The sequence below is a fragment of the Petromyzon marinus genome, unplaced genomic scaffold, assembly GCF_048934315.1.
Source record: "Petromyzon marinus isolate PM22_M1 ecotype Great Lakes invasive population unplaced genomic scaffold, UKy_Petmar_22M1.pri1.0 PM_Scaffold_495, whole genome shotgun sequence".
NCBI lineage: Eukaryota > Metazoa > Chordata > Hyperoartia > Petromyzontiformes > Petromyzontidae > Petromyzon > Petromyzon marinus.
Genome location: NW_027423496.1, coordinates 21071 through 35000, shown reverse-complemented (window position 1 = coordinate 35000; position 13930 = coordinate 21071). Strand labels below are relative to the sequence as shown.

Sequence of the window (13930 nt, the reverse complement as noted above, 5' to 3'; positions counted from 1 at the left end):
TCATAGGGGGGGTGAACTCTGGACTAGTCCACTCATAGGGGGGGTGATCTCTGGACTAGTCCACTCACTCATAGGGGGGGTGAACTCTGGACTAGTCCACTCATAGGGGGGTGATCTCTGGACTAGTCCACTCACTCGTAGGGGGGGGGGGGGGTGGTGAGCTCTGGACTAGTCCACTCACTCATAGGGGGGGTGATCTCTGGACTAGTCCACTCACTCATAGGGGGGGTGAACTCTGGACTAGTCCACTCATAGGGGGGGTGATCTCTGGACTAGTCCACTCACTCATAGGGGGGGTGAACTCTGGACTAGTCCACTCATAGGGGGGTGATCTCTGGACTAGTCCACTCACTCGTAGGGGGGGTGAACTCTGGACTAGTCCACTCACTCATGGGGGGGTCTGATATTTTTTTTTTACCCACAATGCCCTAGGAGACGGATGATTACCGATACTTTGACCCAAAGCTGATCCGTGGAAATGACAGGTATTGTGTGTATGTCACTGTGTGTGTGTCACTGTGTGTGTGTCACTGTGTGTGTCACTGTGTGTGTGTCACTGTGTGTGTGTGTGTGTCACTGTGTGTGTGTGTGTCACTGTGTGTGTGTCACTGTGTGTGTGTCACTGTGTGTGTGTGTGTGTCACTGTGTGTGTGTGTGTCACTGTGTGTGTGTCACTGTGTGTGTGTCACTGTGTGTGTGTCACTGTGTGTGTGTCACTGTGTGTGTGTCACTGTGTGTGTCACTGTGTGTGTCACTGTGTGTGTGTCACTGTGTGTGTGTCACTGTGTGTGTGTCACTGTGTGTGTGTGTGTGTCACTGTGTGTGTGTGTGTCACTGTGTGTGTGTCACTGTGTGTGTGTCACTGTGTGTGTGTCACTGTGTGTGTGTCACTGTGTGTGTGTGTCACTGTGTGTGTGTGTCACTGTGTGTGTGTGTGTGTCACTGTGTGTGTGTGTGTCACTGTGTGTGTGTCACTGTGTGTGTGTCACTGTGTGTGTGTCACTGTGTGTGTGTCACTGTGTGTGTGTCACTGTGTGTGTGTGTCTGTGTGTGTGTCACTGTGTGTGTGTCACTGTGTGTGTGTCACTGTGTGTGTGTCACTGTGTGTGTGTGTCACTGTGTGTGTGTCACTGTGTGTGTGTCACTGTGTGTATGTAACTGTGTGTGTGTCTGTGTGTGTGTGGCACTGTGTGTGTGTCACTGTGTGTGTGTCACTGTGTGTGTGTGTCACTGTGTGTGTCACTGTGTGTGTGTCACTGTGTGTGTCACTGTGTGTGTGTCACTGTGTGTGTGTCACTGTGTGTGTCACTGTGTGTGTGTTTCACTGTGTGTGTGTCACTGTGTGTGTGTCACTGTGTGTGTCACTGTGTGTGTGTCACTGTGTGTGTCACTGTGTGTCACTGTGTGTGTGTCACTGTGTGTGTCACTGTGTGTGTGTCACTGTGTGTGTGTCACTGTGTGTGTCACTGTGTGTGTGTGTCACTGTGTGTGTGTCACTGTGTGTGTGTCACTGTGTGTGTCACTGTGTGTGTGTCACTGTGTGTGTGTCACTGTGTGTGTGTGTGTCACTGTGTGTGTGTGTCACTGTGTGTGTGTGTCACTGTGTGTGTGTCACTGTGTGTGTCACTGTGTGTGTGTCACTGTGTGTGTCACTATGTGTGTCACTGTGTGTGTGTCACTGTGTGTGTCACTGTGTGTGTCACTGAGTGTGTCACTGTGTGTGTGTCACTGTGTGTGTCACTGTGTGAGTCACTGTGTGTGTCACTGTGTGTGTGTCACTGTGTGTGTGTGTCACTGTGTGTGTGTCACTGTGTGTGTGTCACTGTGTGTGTGTCACTGTGTGTGTGTCACTGTGTGTGTGTGTCACTGTGTGTGTGTGTCACTGTGTGTGTGTGTCACTGTGTGTGTGTCACTGTGTGTGTCACTGTGTGTGTGTCACTGTGTGTGTCACTATGTGTGTCACTGTGTGTGTGTCACTGTGTGTGTCACTGTGTGTGTCACTGTGTGTGTGTCACTGTGTGTGTGTCACTGTGTGTGTCACTGTGTGTGTGTCACTGTGTGTGTGTCACTGTGTGTGTGTCACTGTGTGTGTCACTGTGTGTGTCACTGTGTGTGTGTCACTGTGTGTGTGTCACTGTGTGTGTCACTGTGTGTGTCACTGTGTGTGTCACTGTGTGTGTCACTGTGTGTGTGTCACTGTGTGTGTCACTGTGTGTGTCACTGTGTGTGTGTCACTGTGTGTGTCACTGTGTGTGTGTCACTGTGTGTGTGTCACTGTGTGTGTGTCACTGTGTGTGTGTCACTGTGTGTGTCACTGTGTTTGTCACTGTGTGTGTGTCACTGTGTGTGTGTCACTGTGTGTGTGTCACTGTGTGTGTCACTGTGTGTGTGTCACTGTGTGTGTCACTGTGTGTGTGTCACTGTGTGTGTGTCACTGTGTGTGTGTGTGTCACTGTGTGTGTCACTGTGTGTGTGTCACTGTGTGTGTCACTGTGTGTGTCACTGTGTGTGTCACTGTGTGTGTGTGTCACTGTGTGTGTCACTGTGTGTGTCACTGTGTGTGTGTCACTGTGTGTGTGTCACTGTGTGTGTCACTGTGTGTGTCACTGTGTGTGTGTCACTGTGTGTGTGTGTCACTGTGTGTGTGTCACTGTGTGTGTCACTGTGTGTGTGTCACTGTGTGTGTCACTATGTGTGTCACTGTGTGTGTGTCACTGTGTGTGTCACTGTGTGTGTGTCACTGTGTGTGTGTCACTGTGTGTGTCACTGTGTGTGTCACTGTGTGTGTGTCACTGTGTGTGTCACTGTGTGTGTGTCACTGTGTGTGTCACTGTGTGTGTGTCACTGTGTGTGTCACTGTGTGTGTGTGTCACTGTGTGTGTGTCACTGTGTGTGTGTGTCACTGTGTGTGTGTCACTGTGTTTGTTTGTCTGCAGCTCAACAGCCCGAAGCAAAAATCCCTTCCAGGAGGTGAGCAAGGTCTCCGGTGGTCGTGTGAGCGAGGTCACCGGTTGGTTGTGTGAGCGAGGTCACCGGTGGTCGTGTGAGCGAGGTCACCATTGGTCGTGTGAGCGAGGTCACCGGTTGGTCGTGTGAGCGAGGTCACCGGTGGTCGTGTGAGCGAGGTCACCGGTTGGTCGTGTGAGCGAGGTCACCGGTTGGTCGTGTGAGCGAGGTCACCGGTGGTCGTGTGAGCGAGGTCACCATTGGTCGTGTGAGCGAGGTCACCGGTTGGTCTTGTAAGCGAGGTCACCGGTTGGTCGTGTGAGCGAGGTCACCGGTGGTCGTGTGAGCGAGGTCACCGGTTGGTCGTGTGAGCGAGGTCACCGGTTGGTTGTGTGAGCGAGGTCACCGGTGGTCGTGTGAGCGAGGTCACCATTGGTCGTGTGAGCGAGGTCACCGGTTGGTCGTGTGAGCGAGGTCACCGGTTGGTCGTGTGAGCGAGGTCACCGGTGGTCGTGTGAGCGAGGTCACCGGTTGGTCGTGTGAGCGAGGTCACCGGTTGGTTGTGTGAGCGAGGTCACCGGTGGTCGTGTGAGCGAGGTCACCGGTGGTCGTGTGAGCGAGGTCACCGGTGGTCGTGTGAGCGAGGTCACCGGTGGTCGTGTGAGCGAGGTCACCGGTGGTCGTGTGAGCGAGGTCACCGGTTGGTCGTGTGAGCGAGGTCACCGGTGGTCGTGTGAGCGAGGTCAACGGTTGGGCGTGTGAGCGAGGTCACCGGTTGGTCGTGTGAGCGAGGTCACCGGTGGGCGTGTGAGCGAGGTCACCGGTGGTCGTGTGAGCGAGGTCACCGGTGGGCGTGTGAGCGAGGTCACCGGTGGTCGTGTGAGCGAGGTCACCGGTGGTCGTGTGAGCGAGGTCACCAGTGGTCGTGTGAGCGAGGTCAACGGTTGGGCGTGTGAGCGAGGTCACCGGTTGGTCGTGTGAGCGAGGTCACCGGTGGGCGTGTGAGCGAGGTCACCGGTGGTCGTGTGAGCGAGGTCACCGGTGGTCGTGTGAGCGAGGTCACCGGTTGGTCGTGTGAGCGAGGTCACCGGTGGCTGTGTCTGTGTAGGCTGTTGTCTTCATGATCGGAGGTGGGAACTACATTGAGTACCAGAATCTGATGGACTACATCAAGGTGACACACACAGTGACACACACACAGTGACACACACACACAGTGACACACACACACAGTGACACACACACACAGTGACACACACACAGTGACACACACACACAGTGACACACACACAGTGACACACACACACAGTGACACACACAGTGACACACAGTGACACATACAGTGACACACACAGTGACACACACACAGTGACACACACAGTGACACACACACACACACAGTGACACACACAGTGACACACACAGTGACACACACACACACAGTGACACACACACAGTGACACAGTGATACACACAGTGACACACACACAGTGACACACACAGTGACACACACAGTGACACACACACAGTGACACACACACAGTGACACACACACAGTGACACACACACAGTGACACACACACAGTGACACACACAGACTCACCACACAGAGACCCACAGACTCACCACACAGAGACCCACAGACTCACCACACAGAGTCCCATAGACTCACCACACAGAGACCCACAGACTCACCACACAGAGACCCATAGACTCACCACACAGAGACCCACAGACTCACCACACAGAGACCCACAGACTCACCACACAGAGACCCATAGACTCACCACACAGAGACCCATAGACTCACCACACAGAGACCCATCGACTCACCACACAGAGACCCACAGACTCACCACACAGAGACCCACAGACTCACCACACAGAGACCCATAGACTCACCACACAGAGACCCATAGACTCACTCACACAGAGACCCACAGACTCACCACACAGAGACCCACAGACTCACCACACAGAGACCCACAGACTCACTACACAGAGACCCATAGACTCACCACACAGAGACCTATAGACTCACCACACAGAGACCCATAGACTCATCACACAGAGACCCATAGACTCACCACACAGAGACCCACAGACTCACCACACAGAGACCCATAGACTCACCACACAGAGACCCATAGACTCATCACACAGAGACCCATCGACTCACCACACAGAGACCCACAGACTCACCACACAGAGACCCACAGACTCACCACACAGAGACCCATCGACTCACCACACAGAGACCCATAGACTCACCACAGAGACCCATAGACTCACCACACAGAGACCCATAGACTCACCACACAGAGACCCATAGACTCACCACACAGAGACCCATCGACTCACCACACAGAGACCCATAGACTCACCACACAGAGACCCACAGACTCACCACACAGAGACCCATCGACTCACCACACAGAGACCCATAGACTCACCACACAGAGACCCATAGACTCACCACACAGAGACCCACAGACTCACCACACAGAGACCCACAGACTCAGCACACAGAGACCCACAGACTCACTCACACAGAGACCCACAGACTCACCACACAGAGACCCACAGACTCATCACACAGAGACCCACAGACTCACCACACAGAGACCCATAGACTCACCACACAGAGACCCATAGACTCACCACACAGAGACCCATAGACTCACCACACAGAGACCCATAGACTCACTCACACAGAGACCCATAGACTCACTCACACAGAGACCCACAGACTCACCACACAGAGACCCATCTACTCACCACACAGAGACCCATAGACTCACCACACAGAGACCCACAGACTCACCACACAGAGACCCACAGACTGAGTGTCTGAGTGAGTGGCTGAGTGAGTGAGTGAGTGGCTGAGTGAGTGGCTGAGTGAGTGGCTGAGTGAGTGGCTGAGTGAGTGAGTGGCTGAGTGAGTGAGTGGCTGAGTGAGTGAGTGGCTCAGTGAGTGAGTGGATGAGTGAGTGGCTGAGTGAGTGAGTGGCTGAGTGAGTGAGTGGCTGATTGAGTGAGTGGCTGAGTGAGTGAGTGGCTGAGTGAGTGAGTGGCTGAGTGAGTGAGTGGCTGATTGAGTGAGTGAGTGGCTGAGTGAGTGAGTGGCTGAGTGAGTGAGTGGCTGAGTAAGTGAGTGAGTGGGTGAGTGAGTGAGTGAGTGGCTGAGTGAGTGGGTGAGTGAGTGAGTGGCTGAGTGAGTGGGTGAGTGAGTGAGTGGCTGAGTGAGTGGCTGAGTGAGTGAGTGGGTGAGTGGCTGAGTGAATTGCTGAGTGAGTGGCTGTGTGGCTGAGTGAGTGGCTGAGTGAGTGAGTGGCTGAGTGAGTGAGTGGCTGAGTGAGTGAGTGGCTGAGTGAGTGAGTGGCTGAGTGAGTGAGTGGCTGAGTGAGTGAGTCAGTGGTTGAGTAAATGAGTGGCTGAGGGAGTTGATGGCTGAGTGAGTGGCTTAGTGAGTAGGTGAGTGTATCTGTCTTTGTGTGTCACTGTGTGTGTGTGTCACTGTGTGTGTCACTGTGTGTGTGTCACTGTGTGTGTCACTGTGTGTGTCACTGTGTGTGTCACTGTGTGTGTCACTGTGTGTGCAGACTAAGCCGGGCAAGCGTGTAACTTACGGCTCTACGGAACTTTTGAATTCTACACAGTTCCTCAAACAGGTTTGTCTATGTAGTGTGTGTCTATGTAGTGTGTCTATGTAGTGTGTCTATGTAGTAGTGTGTCTATGTAGTGTGTCTATGTAGTGTGTGTCTATGTAGTGTGTCTATGTAGTAGTGTGTCTATGTAGTAGTGTGTCTGTAGTGTGTCTATGTAGTGTGTCTATGTAGTAGTGTATCTATGTAGTGTGTATGTGTAGTAGTGTGTCTATGTAGTGTGTCTATGTAGTGTGTCTATGTAGTAGTGTGTCTATGTAGTAGTGTGTCTATGTAGTGTGTCTATGTAGTGTGTCTATGTAGTGTGTCTATGTAGTAGTGTGTCTATGTAGTAGTGTGTCTATGTAGTGTGTCTATGTAGTAGTGTGTCTATGTAGTAGTGTGTCTATGTAGTAGTGTGTCTGTAGTGTGTCTATGTAGTGTGTCTATGTAGTGTGTCTATGTAGTGTGTCTATGTAGTAGTGTGTCTATGTAGTAGTGTGTCTATGTAGTGTGTCTATGTAGTGTGTGTCTATGTAGTGTGTCTATGTAGTAGTGTGTCTATGTAGTGTGTCTATGTAGTGTGTATCTATGTAGTGTGTCTATGTAGTAGTGTGTCTATGTAGTGCGTCTATGTAGTGTGTCTATGTAGTAGTGTGTCTATGTAGTAGTGTGTCTATGTAGTAGTGTGTCTGTAGTGTGTCTATGTAGTGTGTCTATGTAGTAGTGTGTCTATGTAGTGTGTATGTGTAGTAGTGTGTCTATGTAGTGTGTCTATGTAGTGTGTCTATGTAGTAGTGTGTCTATGTAGTAATGTGTCTGTAGTGTGTCTATGTAGTGTGTCTATGTAGTGTGTGTATGTAGTAGTGTGTCTATGTAGTGTGTCTATGCAGTAGTGTGTCTATGTAGTGTGTCTATGTAGTGTGTCTATGTAGTGTGTCTATGTAGTAGTAGTGTCTATGTAATAGTAGTGTCTATGTAGTAGTGTGTCTATGTAGTAGTGTGTCTATGTAGTAGTAGTGTCTATGTAGTTGTGTCTATGCAGTAGTTTGTCTATGTAGTAGTGTCTATGTAGTAGTAGTGTCTATGTAGTAGTGTGTCTATGTAGTAGTAGTGTCTATGTAGTAGTGTGTCTATGTGGTAGTAGTGTCTATGCAGTAGTAGTGTCTATGTAGTAGTGTGTCTATGTAGTAGTATGTCTATGTAGTAGTGTGTCTATGTAGTGTGTCTATGTAGTGTGTCTATTTAGTAGTAGTGTCTATGAAGTAGTGTGTCTATGTAGTAGTGTGTCTATGTGGTAGTAGTGTCTATGTGGTAGTGTGTCTATGTAGTAGTGTGTCTATGTAGTAGTGTGTCTATGTAGTAGTCTGTCTATGTAGTAGTAGTGTCTATGTATTAGTGTGTCTATGTAGTAGTGTGTCTATGTAGTAGTGTGTCTATGTGATAGTAGTGTCTATGTAGTAGTGTGTCTATGTAGTAGTGTGTCTATGTAGTAGTGTGTCTATGTAGTCGTAGTGTCTATGTAGTAGTGTGTCTATGTAGTAGTGTGTCTATGTAGTGTGTCTATGTAGTAGTAGTGTCTATGTAGTAGTGTGTCTATGTAGTAGTGTGTCTATGTAGTAGTGTGTCTATGTAGTAGTGTGTCTATGCTATGTAGTAGTGTGTCTATGTAGTAGTGTGTCTATGTAGTGTGTCTATGTAGTAGTGTGTCTATGTAGTAGTAGTGTCTATGTAGTAGTGTGTCTATGTAGTGTCTATGTAGTAGTGTGTCTATGTAGTAGTGTGTCTATGTAGTAGTAGTGTGTCTATGTAGTAGTGTGTCTGTGTAGTAGTAGTAGAGTCTATGTAGTAGTAGTGTCTATGTAGTAGTGTGTCTATGTAGTAGTAGTGTCTATGTAATAGTAGTGTCTATGTAGTAGTGTGTCTATGTAGTAGTGTGTCTATGTAGTAGTAGTGTCTATGTAGTTGTAGTGTCTATGCAGTAGTGTGTCTATGTAGTAGTGTCTATGTAGTAGTTTCTATGTAGTAGTGTGTCTATGTAGTAGTAGTGTCTATGTAGTAGTGTGTCTATGTAGTAGTAGTGTCTATGCAGTAGTAGTGTCTATGTAGTAGTAGTGTCTATGAAGTAGTGTGTCTATGTAGTGTGTCTATGTAGTGTGTCTATTTAGTAGTAGTGTCTATGAAGTAGTGTGTCTATGTAGTAGTGTGTCTATGTGGTAGTAGTGTCTATGTGGTAGTGTGTCTATGTAGTAGTGTGTCTATGTGGTAGTGTGTCTATGTAGTAGTGTGTCTATGTAGTAGTGTGTCTATGTAGTAGTAATGTCTATGTATTAGTGTGTCTATGTAGTAGTGTGTCTATGTAGTAGTGTGTCTATGTAGTAGTGTGTCTATGTGATAGTAGTGTCTATGTAGTAGTGTGTCTCTGTAGTAGTGTGTCTATGTAGTAGTGTCTATTTAGTAGTGTGTCTATGTAGTAGTGTGTCTATGTAGTAGTGTGTCTATGTAGTAGTAGTGTCTATGTAGTAGTGTGTCTATGTAGTAGTGTGTCTATGTCGTAGTAGAGTCTATGTAGTAGTATTGTGTCTATGTAGTAGTAGTGTCTATGTAGTAGTTTGTCTATGTAGTAGTGTCTATGTAGTAGTGTGTCTATGTAGTAGTATGTCTATGTATTAGTGTGTCTATGTAGTAGTGTGTCTATGTAGTAGTGTGTCTATGTAGTAGTGTATGTAGTAGTGTGTCTATGTAGTGGTGTGTCTATGTAGTGGTGTGTCTATGTAGTGGTGTGTCTATGTAGTTGTGTGTCTATGTAGTAGTGTTTATGTAGTAGTGTTTATGTAGTAGTGTGTCTATGTAGTAGTGTGTCTATGTAGTAGTGTGTCTATGTAGTAGTAGTAGTGTCTATGTAGTAGTGTATGTAGTAGTGTGTCTATGTAGTAGTGTGTCTATGTAGTAGTGTTTATGTAGTAGTGTGTCTATGTAGTAGTGTCTATGTGGTAGTGTGTCTATGTAGTAGTGTGTCTATGTAGTAGTGTGTCTATGTAGTAGTAGTGTCTATTTAGTAGTGTGTCTATGTAGTAGTGTGTCTATGTAATAGTGTCTATGTAGTAGTGTGTCTATGTAGTAGTGTGTCTATGTAGTAGTGTGTCTATGTAGTAGTAATGTCTATGTATTAGTGTGTCTATGTAGTAGTGTGTCTATGTAGTAGTGTGTCTATGTAGTAGTGTGTCTATGTGATAGTAGTGTCTATGTAGTAGTGTGTCTCTGTAGTAGTGTGTCTATGTAGTAGTGTCTATTTAGTAGTGTGTCTATGTAGTAGTGTGTCTATGTAGTAGTGTGTCTATGTAGTAGTAGTGTCTATGTAGTAGTGTGTCTATGTAGTAGTGTGTCTATGTCGTAGTAGAGTCTATGTAGTAGTATTGTGTCTATGTAGTAGTAGTGTCTATGTAGTAGTTTGTCTATGTAGTAGTGTCTATGTAGTAGTGTGTCTATGTAGTAGTATGTCTATGTATTAGTGTGTCTATGTAGTAGTGTGTCTATGTAGTAGTGTGTCTATGTAGTAGTGTATGTAGTAGTGTGTCTATGTAGTGGTGTGTCTATGTAGTGGTGTGTCTATGTAGTGGTGTGTCTATGTAGTTGTGTGTCTATGTAGTAGTGTTTATGTAGTAGTGTTTATGTAGTAGTGTGTCTATGTAGTAGTGTGTCTATGTAGTAGTGTGTCTATGTAGTAGTAGTAGTGTCTATGTAGTAGTGTATGTAGTAGTGTGTCTATGTAGTAGTGTGTCTATGTAGTAGTGTTTATGTAGTAGTGTGTCTATGTAGTAGTGTCTATGTGGTAGTGTGTCTATGTAGTAGTGTGTCTATGTAGTAGTGTGTCTATGTAGTAGTAGTGTCTATTTAGTAGTGTGTCTATGTAGTAGTGTGTCTATGTAATAGTGTCTATGTAGTAGTGTGTCTATGTAGTAGTGTGTCTATGTAGTAGTGTGTCTATGTAGTAGTCTGTCTGTGTAGTAGTGTGTCTGTGTAGTAGTAGTAGAGTCTATGTAGTAGTGTGTCTATGTAGTAGTGTGTCTATTGTTGTAGTGTCTATGTAGTAGTAGTGTCTATGTAATAGTAGTGTCTATGTAGTAGTGTCTATGTTGTAGTGTGTCTATGTCGTAGTGTCTATGTAGTAGTAGTGTCTATGCAGTAGTGTCTATGTAGTAGTAGTGTCTATGTAGTAGTAGTGTCTATGTAGTAGTGTCTATGTAGTAGTAGTGTCTATGCAGTAGTAATGTCTATGTAGTAGTAGTGTCTATGTCGTAGTGTGTCTATGTAGTAGTGTCTATGTAGTGTGTCTATGTAGTGTGTCTATGTAGTAGTAGTGTCTATTTAGTAGTGTGTCTATCTAGTAGTGTGTCTATCTAGTAGTGTGTCTATGTAGTAGTATCTATGTAGTAGTGTCTATGTAGTAGTGTCTATGTAGTAGTGTGTCTCTGTAGTAGTGTCTATGTAGTGTGTCTATGTAGTAGTGTCTATGTAGTAGTAGTGTGTCTATGTAGTAGTGTGTCTATGTAGTAGTAGTGTCTATGTAGTATGTCTATGTAGTAGTGTGTCTATGTAGTAGTAGTGTCTATGTTGTAGTAGTGTGTCTATGTAGTAGTAGTGTCTATGTAGTAGTGTCTATGTAGTAGTGTGTCTCTGTGTGTCACTGTGTCTCTCTCTCTGTGTCTCTGTGTGTGTTTCTGTGTGTCTCTGTGTGAGTCTCTCTGTGTGTCTGTCTGTGTATCTTTGTGTGTGTCTCTCTGTCTCTCTCTGTGTGTGTCTCTGTGTCTCTGTGTGTGTGTCTCTCTGTGTGTGTCTCTGTTTGTGTCTCTCTGTGTGCGTCTCTGTGTGTCTCTGCGTGTGTGTGTCTCTGTGTCTCTGTGTGTGTGTCTCTCTGTGTGTGTCTCTGTTTGTGTCTCTCTGTGTGCGTCTGTGTGTGTGTCTCTGTGTCTCTCTGTGTGTCTCTGTGTGTGTGTCTCTGTGTGTCTCTCTGTGTGCGTCTCTGTGTGTGTCTCTGTGTGTGTGTCTCTGTGTGAGTCTCTCTCTGTGTGTGTCTCTCTGTGTGTGTCTCTCTGTGTGTGTCTCTCTGTGTGTGTCTTTCTGTGTGCGTCTCTGTGTGTGTCTCTGTGTGTGTGTGTGTCTCTGTGTGTGTCTCTGTGTCTCTCTGTGTGTCTCTCTGTGTGTGTCTCTGTGTGCGTCTCTGTGTGTGTCTCTGTGTCTCTCTGTGTGTGTCTCTGTGTGTGTCTCTGTGTGTGTCTCTGTGTGAGTCTCTGTGTGTGTCTGTCTGTGTGTCTCTGTGTGTGTCTCTGTGTGTGTGTCTCAGTGTCTCTGTGTGTGTCTCTCTGTGTGAGTCTCTCTGTGTGTGTCTCTGTGTGTGTCTCTCTGTGTCTCTGTATGTGTGTCTGTGTGTGTCTCTCTGTGTCTCTGTGTGTGTGTCTGTGTGTCTCTGTGTGAGTCTCTCTGTGTGAGTCTCTCTGTGTGTGTCTCTGTGTGTGTCTCTCTGTGTCTCTGTGTGTGTCTCTCTGTGTCTCTCTCTGTGTCTCTGTGTGTGTCTCTGTGTGTGTGTGTGCAGCTTTCAAAGCTGGGAGCTAATCTGTGAACTTAAAGTGGAGACACGAAGAAGACAAAGAGACACACACAGAGACACACAGAGACACACACAGAGACACACACAGAGACACACAGAGACACACAGAGACACACACAGAGACACACACGGAGACACACGGAGACACACGGAGACACACACACAGAGACACACACAGAGACACACAGAGACACACACAGAGACACACACACACAGAGACACACACAGAGACAGACACAGAGACACACACAGAAACACACACAGACACACATAGACACACACACAGAGACACGAACACAGAGACACACACAGAGACACACAGAGACACACACACAGAGACACACACAGAGAAACACACAGAGACACACACAGAGACACACACACAGAGACACACATAGAGACACACACACAGACACACACACAGAGACACACTCACAGAGACACACAGAGACACACACACAGACACACACAGAGACACTCACACAGACACACACACAGAGACACACACAGAGACACACACAGACACACACAGAAACACACACAGAGACACACACACAGAGACACACACACAGACACACACACAGAGACACTCACACAGAGACACACACAGAGAGACACACACAGAAGCACATAGAGAAACAGAGACACACACAGAGACACACACAGAGACACACACACAGAGACACACAGAGACACACATAGACACACACAGAAACACACACAGAGACACACACACAGAGACAGACACACACAGAGACACACACAGAGACACACACAGAGACACACACAGAGACACACAGAGACAGGACAGACAGGCAAAATGTCACTTTGCATTGTGTGTGTCTGTGTGTGTGTCTGTGTGTGTGTCTATGTGTGTGTGTGTCTGTGTGTGTGTGTCTGTGTTTGTCTGTGTGTGTGTGTGTCTGTGTGTGTCTGTGTGTGTTTGTGTGTCTGTGTGTGTGTGTCTGTGTGTGTTTGTGCGTGTGTTTGTGTCTGTTTGTGTCTGTGTGTGTGTCTGTCTGTGTCTGTGTGTCACCTTGTGAAATAAAAAACATTCTATTAATCATTCCCAATCCGACTTCTCTGAGTTGTCAATGAAAGAGTGGCACACACACAGACACACACACACAGACACACAGACACACACACACAGTGACACACACACAGTGACACACACACAGACACACACAGAGACACACACACAGTGACACACACACACAGAGACTCACAAACACAGAGACTCACACACAGACACACACACAGACACACACACAGACACACACACACACAGACACACACACACAGACACACACACAGACACACAGACACACACACAGACACACAGACACACACAGACACACACAGAGACACACAAACACAGACTCACACACAGACACACACACACAGACACACACACAGACACACACAGAGACACACACACAGAGACTCACACACAGACACACAGAGACTCACACACAGACACACACAGAGACTCACACACAGACACACACAGAGACTCACACACAGACACACAGAGTCTCACAGACACACAGAGACTCACACACACAGACACTCACACAGAGACACACAGAGACACACACAGACACACACAGAGACTCACACACAGACACACACAGAGACTCACACAGACACACAGAGACTCACACACAGACACACAACGACTCACACACAGACACACACAGAGACTCACACGCAGACACACAGAGACTCA

General features: G+C 47.2%; 1 protein-coding gene across 1 annotated transcript in view; it reads left to right on the top strand.

The window, feature by feature from the left end:
- Positions 1 to 13271, top strand: part of LOC116938311 (uncharacterized) — a 41095-nt gene extending 27824 nt beyond the window's left edge. Inside the window, exons 8-12 of the mRNA XM_076064499.1 lie at positions 433 to 485; positions 2937 to 2970; positions 4055 to 4120; positions 6549 to 6617; positions 12184 to 13271. Coding sequence (XP_075920614.1) covers positions 433 to 485; positions 2937 to 2970; positions 4055 to 4120; positions 6549 to 6617; positions 12184 to 12210 — 249 coding nt within the window. The 3' untranslated portion in view covers positions 12211 to 13271. The remainder of the gene's footprint in view (positions 1 to 432; positions 486 to 2936; positions 2971 to 4054; positions 4121 to 6548; positions 6618 to 12183) is intronic.
- Positions 13272 to 13930: the final 659 nt, after the last annotated feature.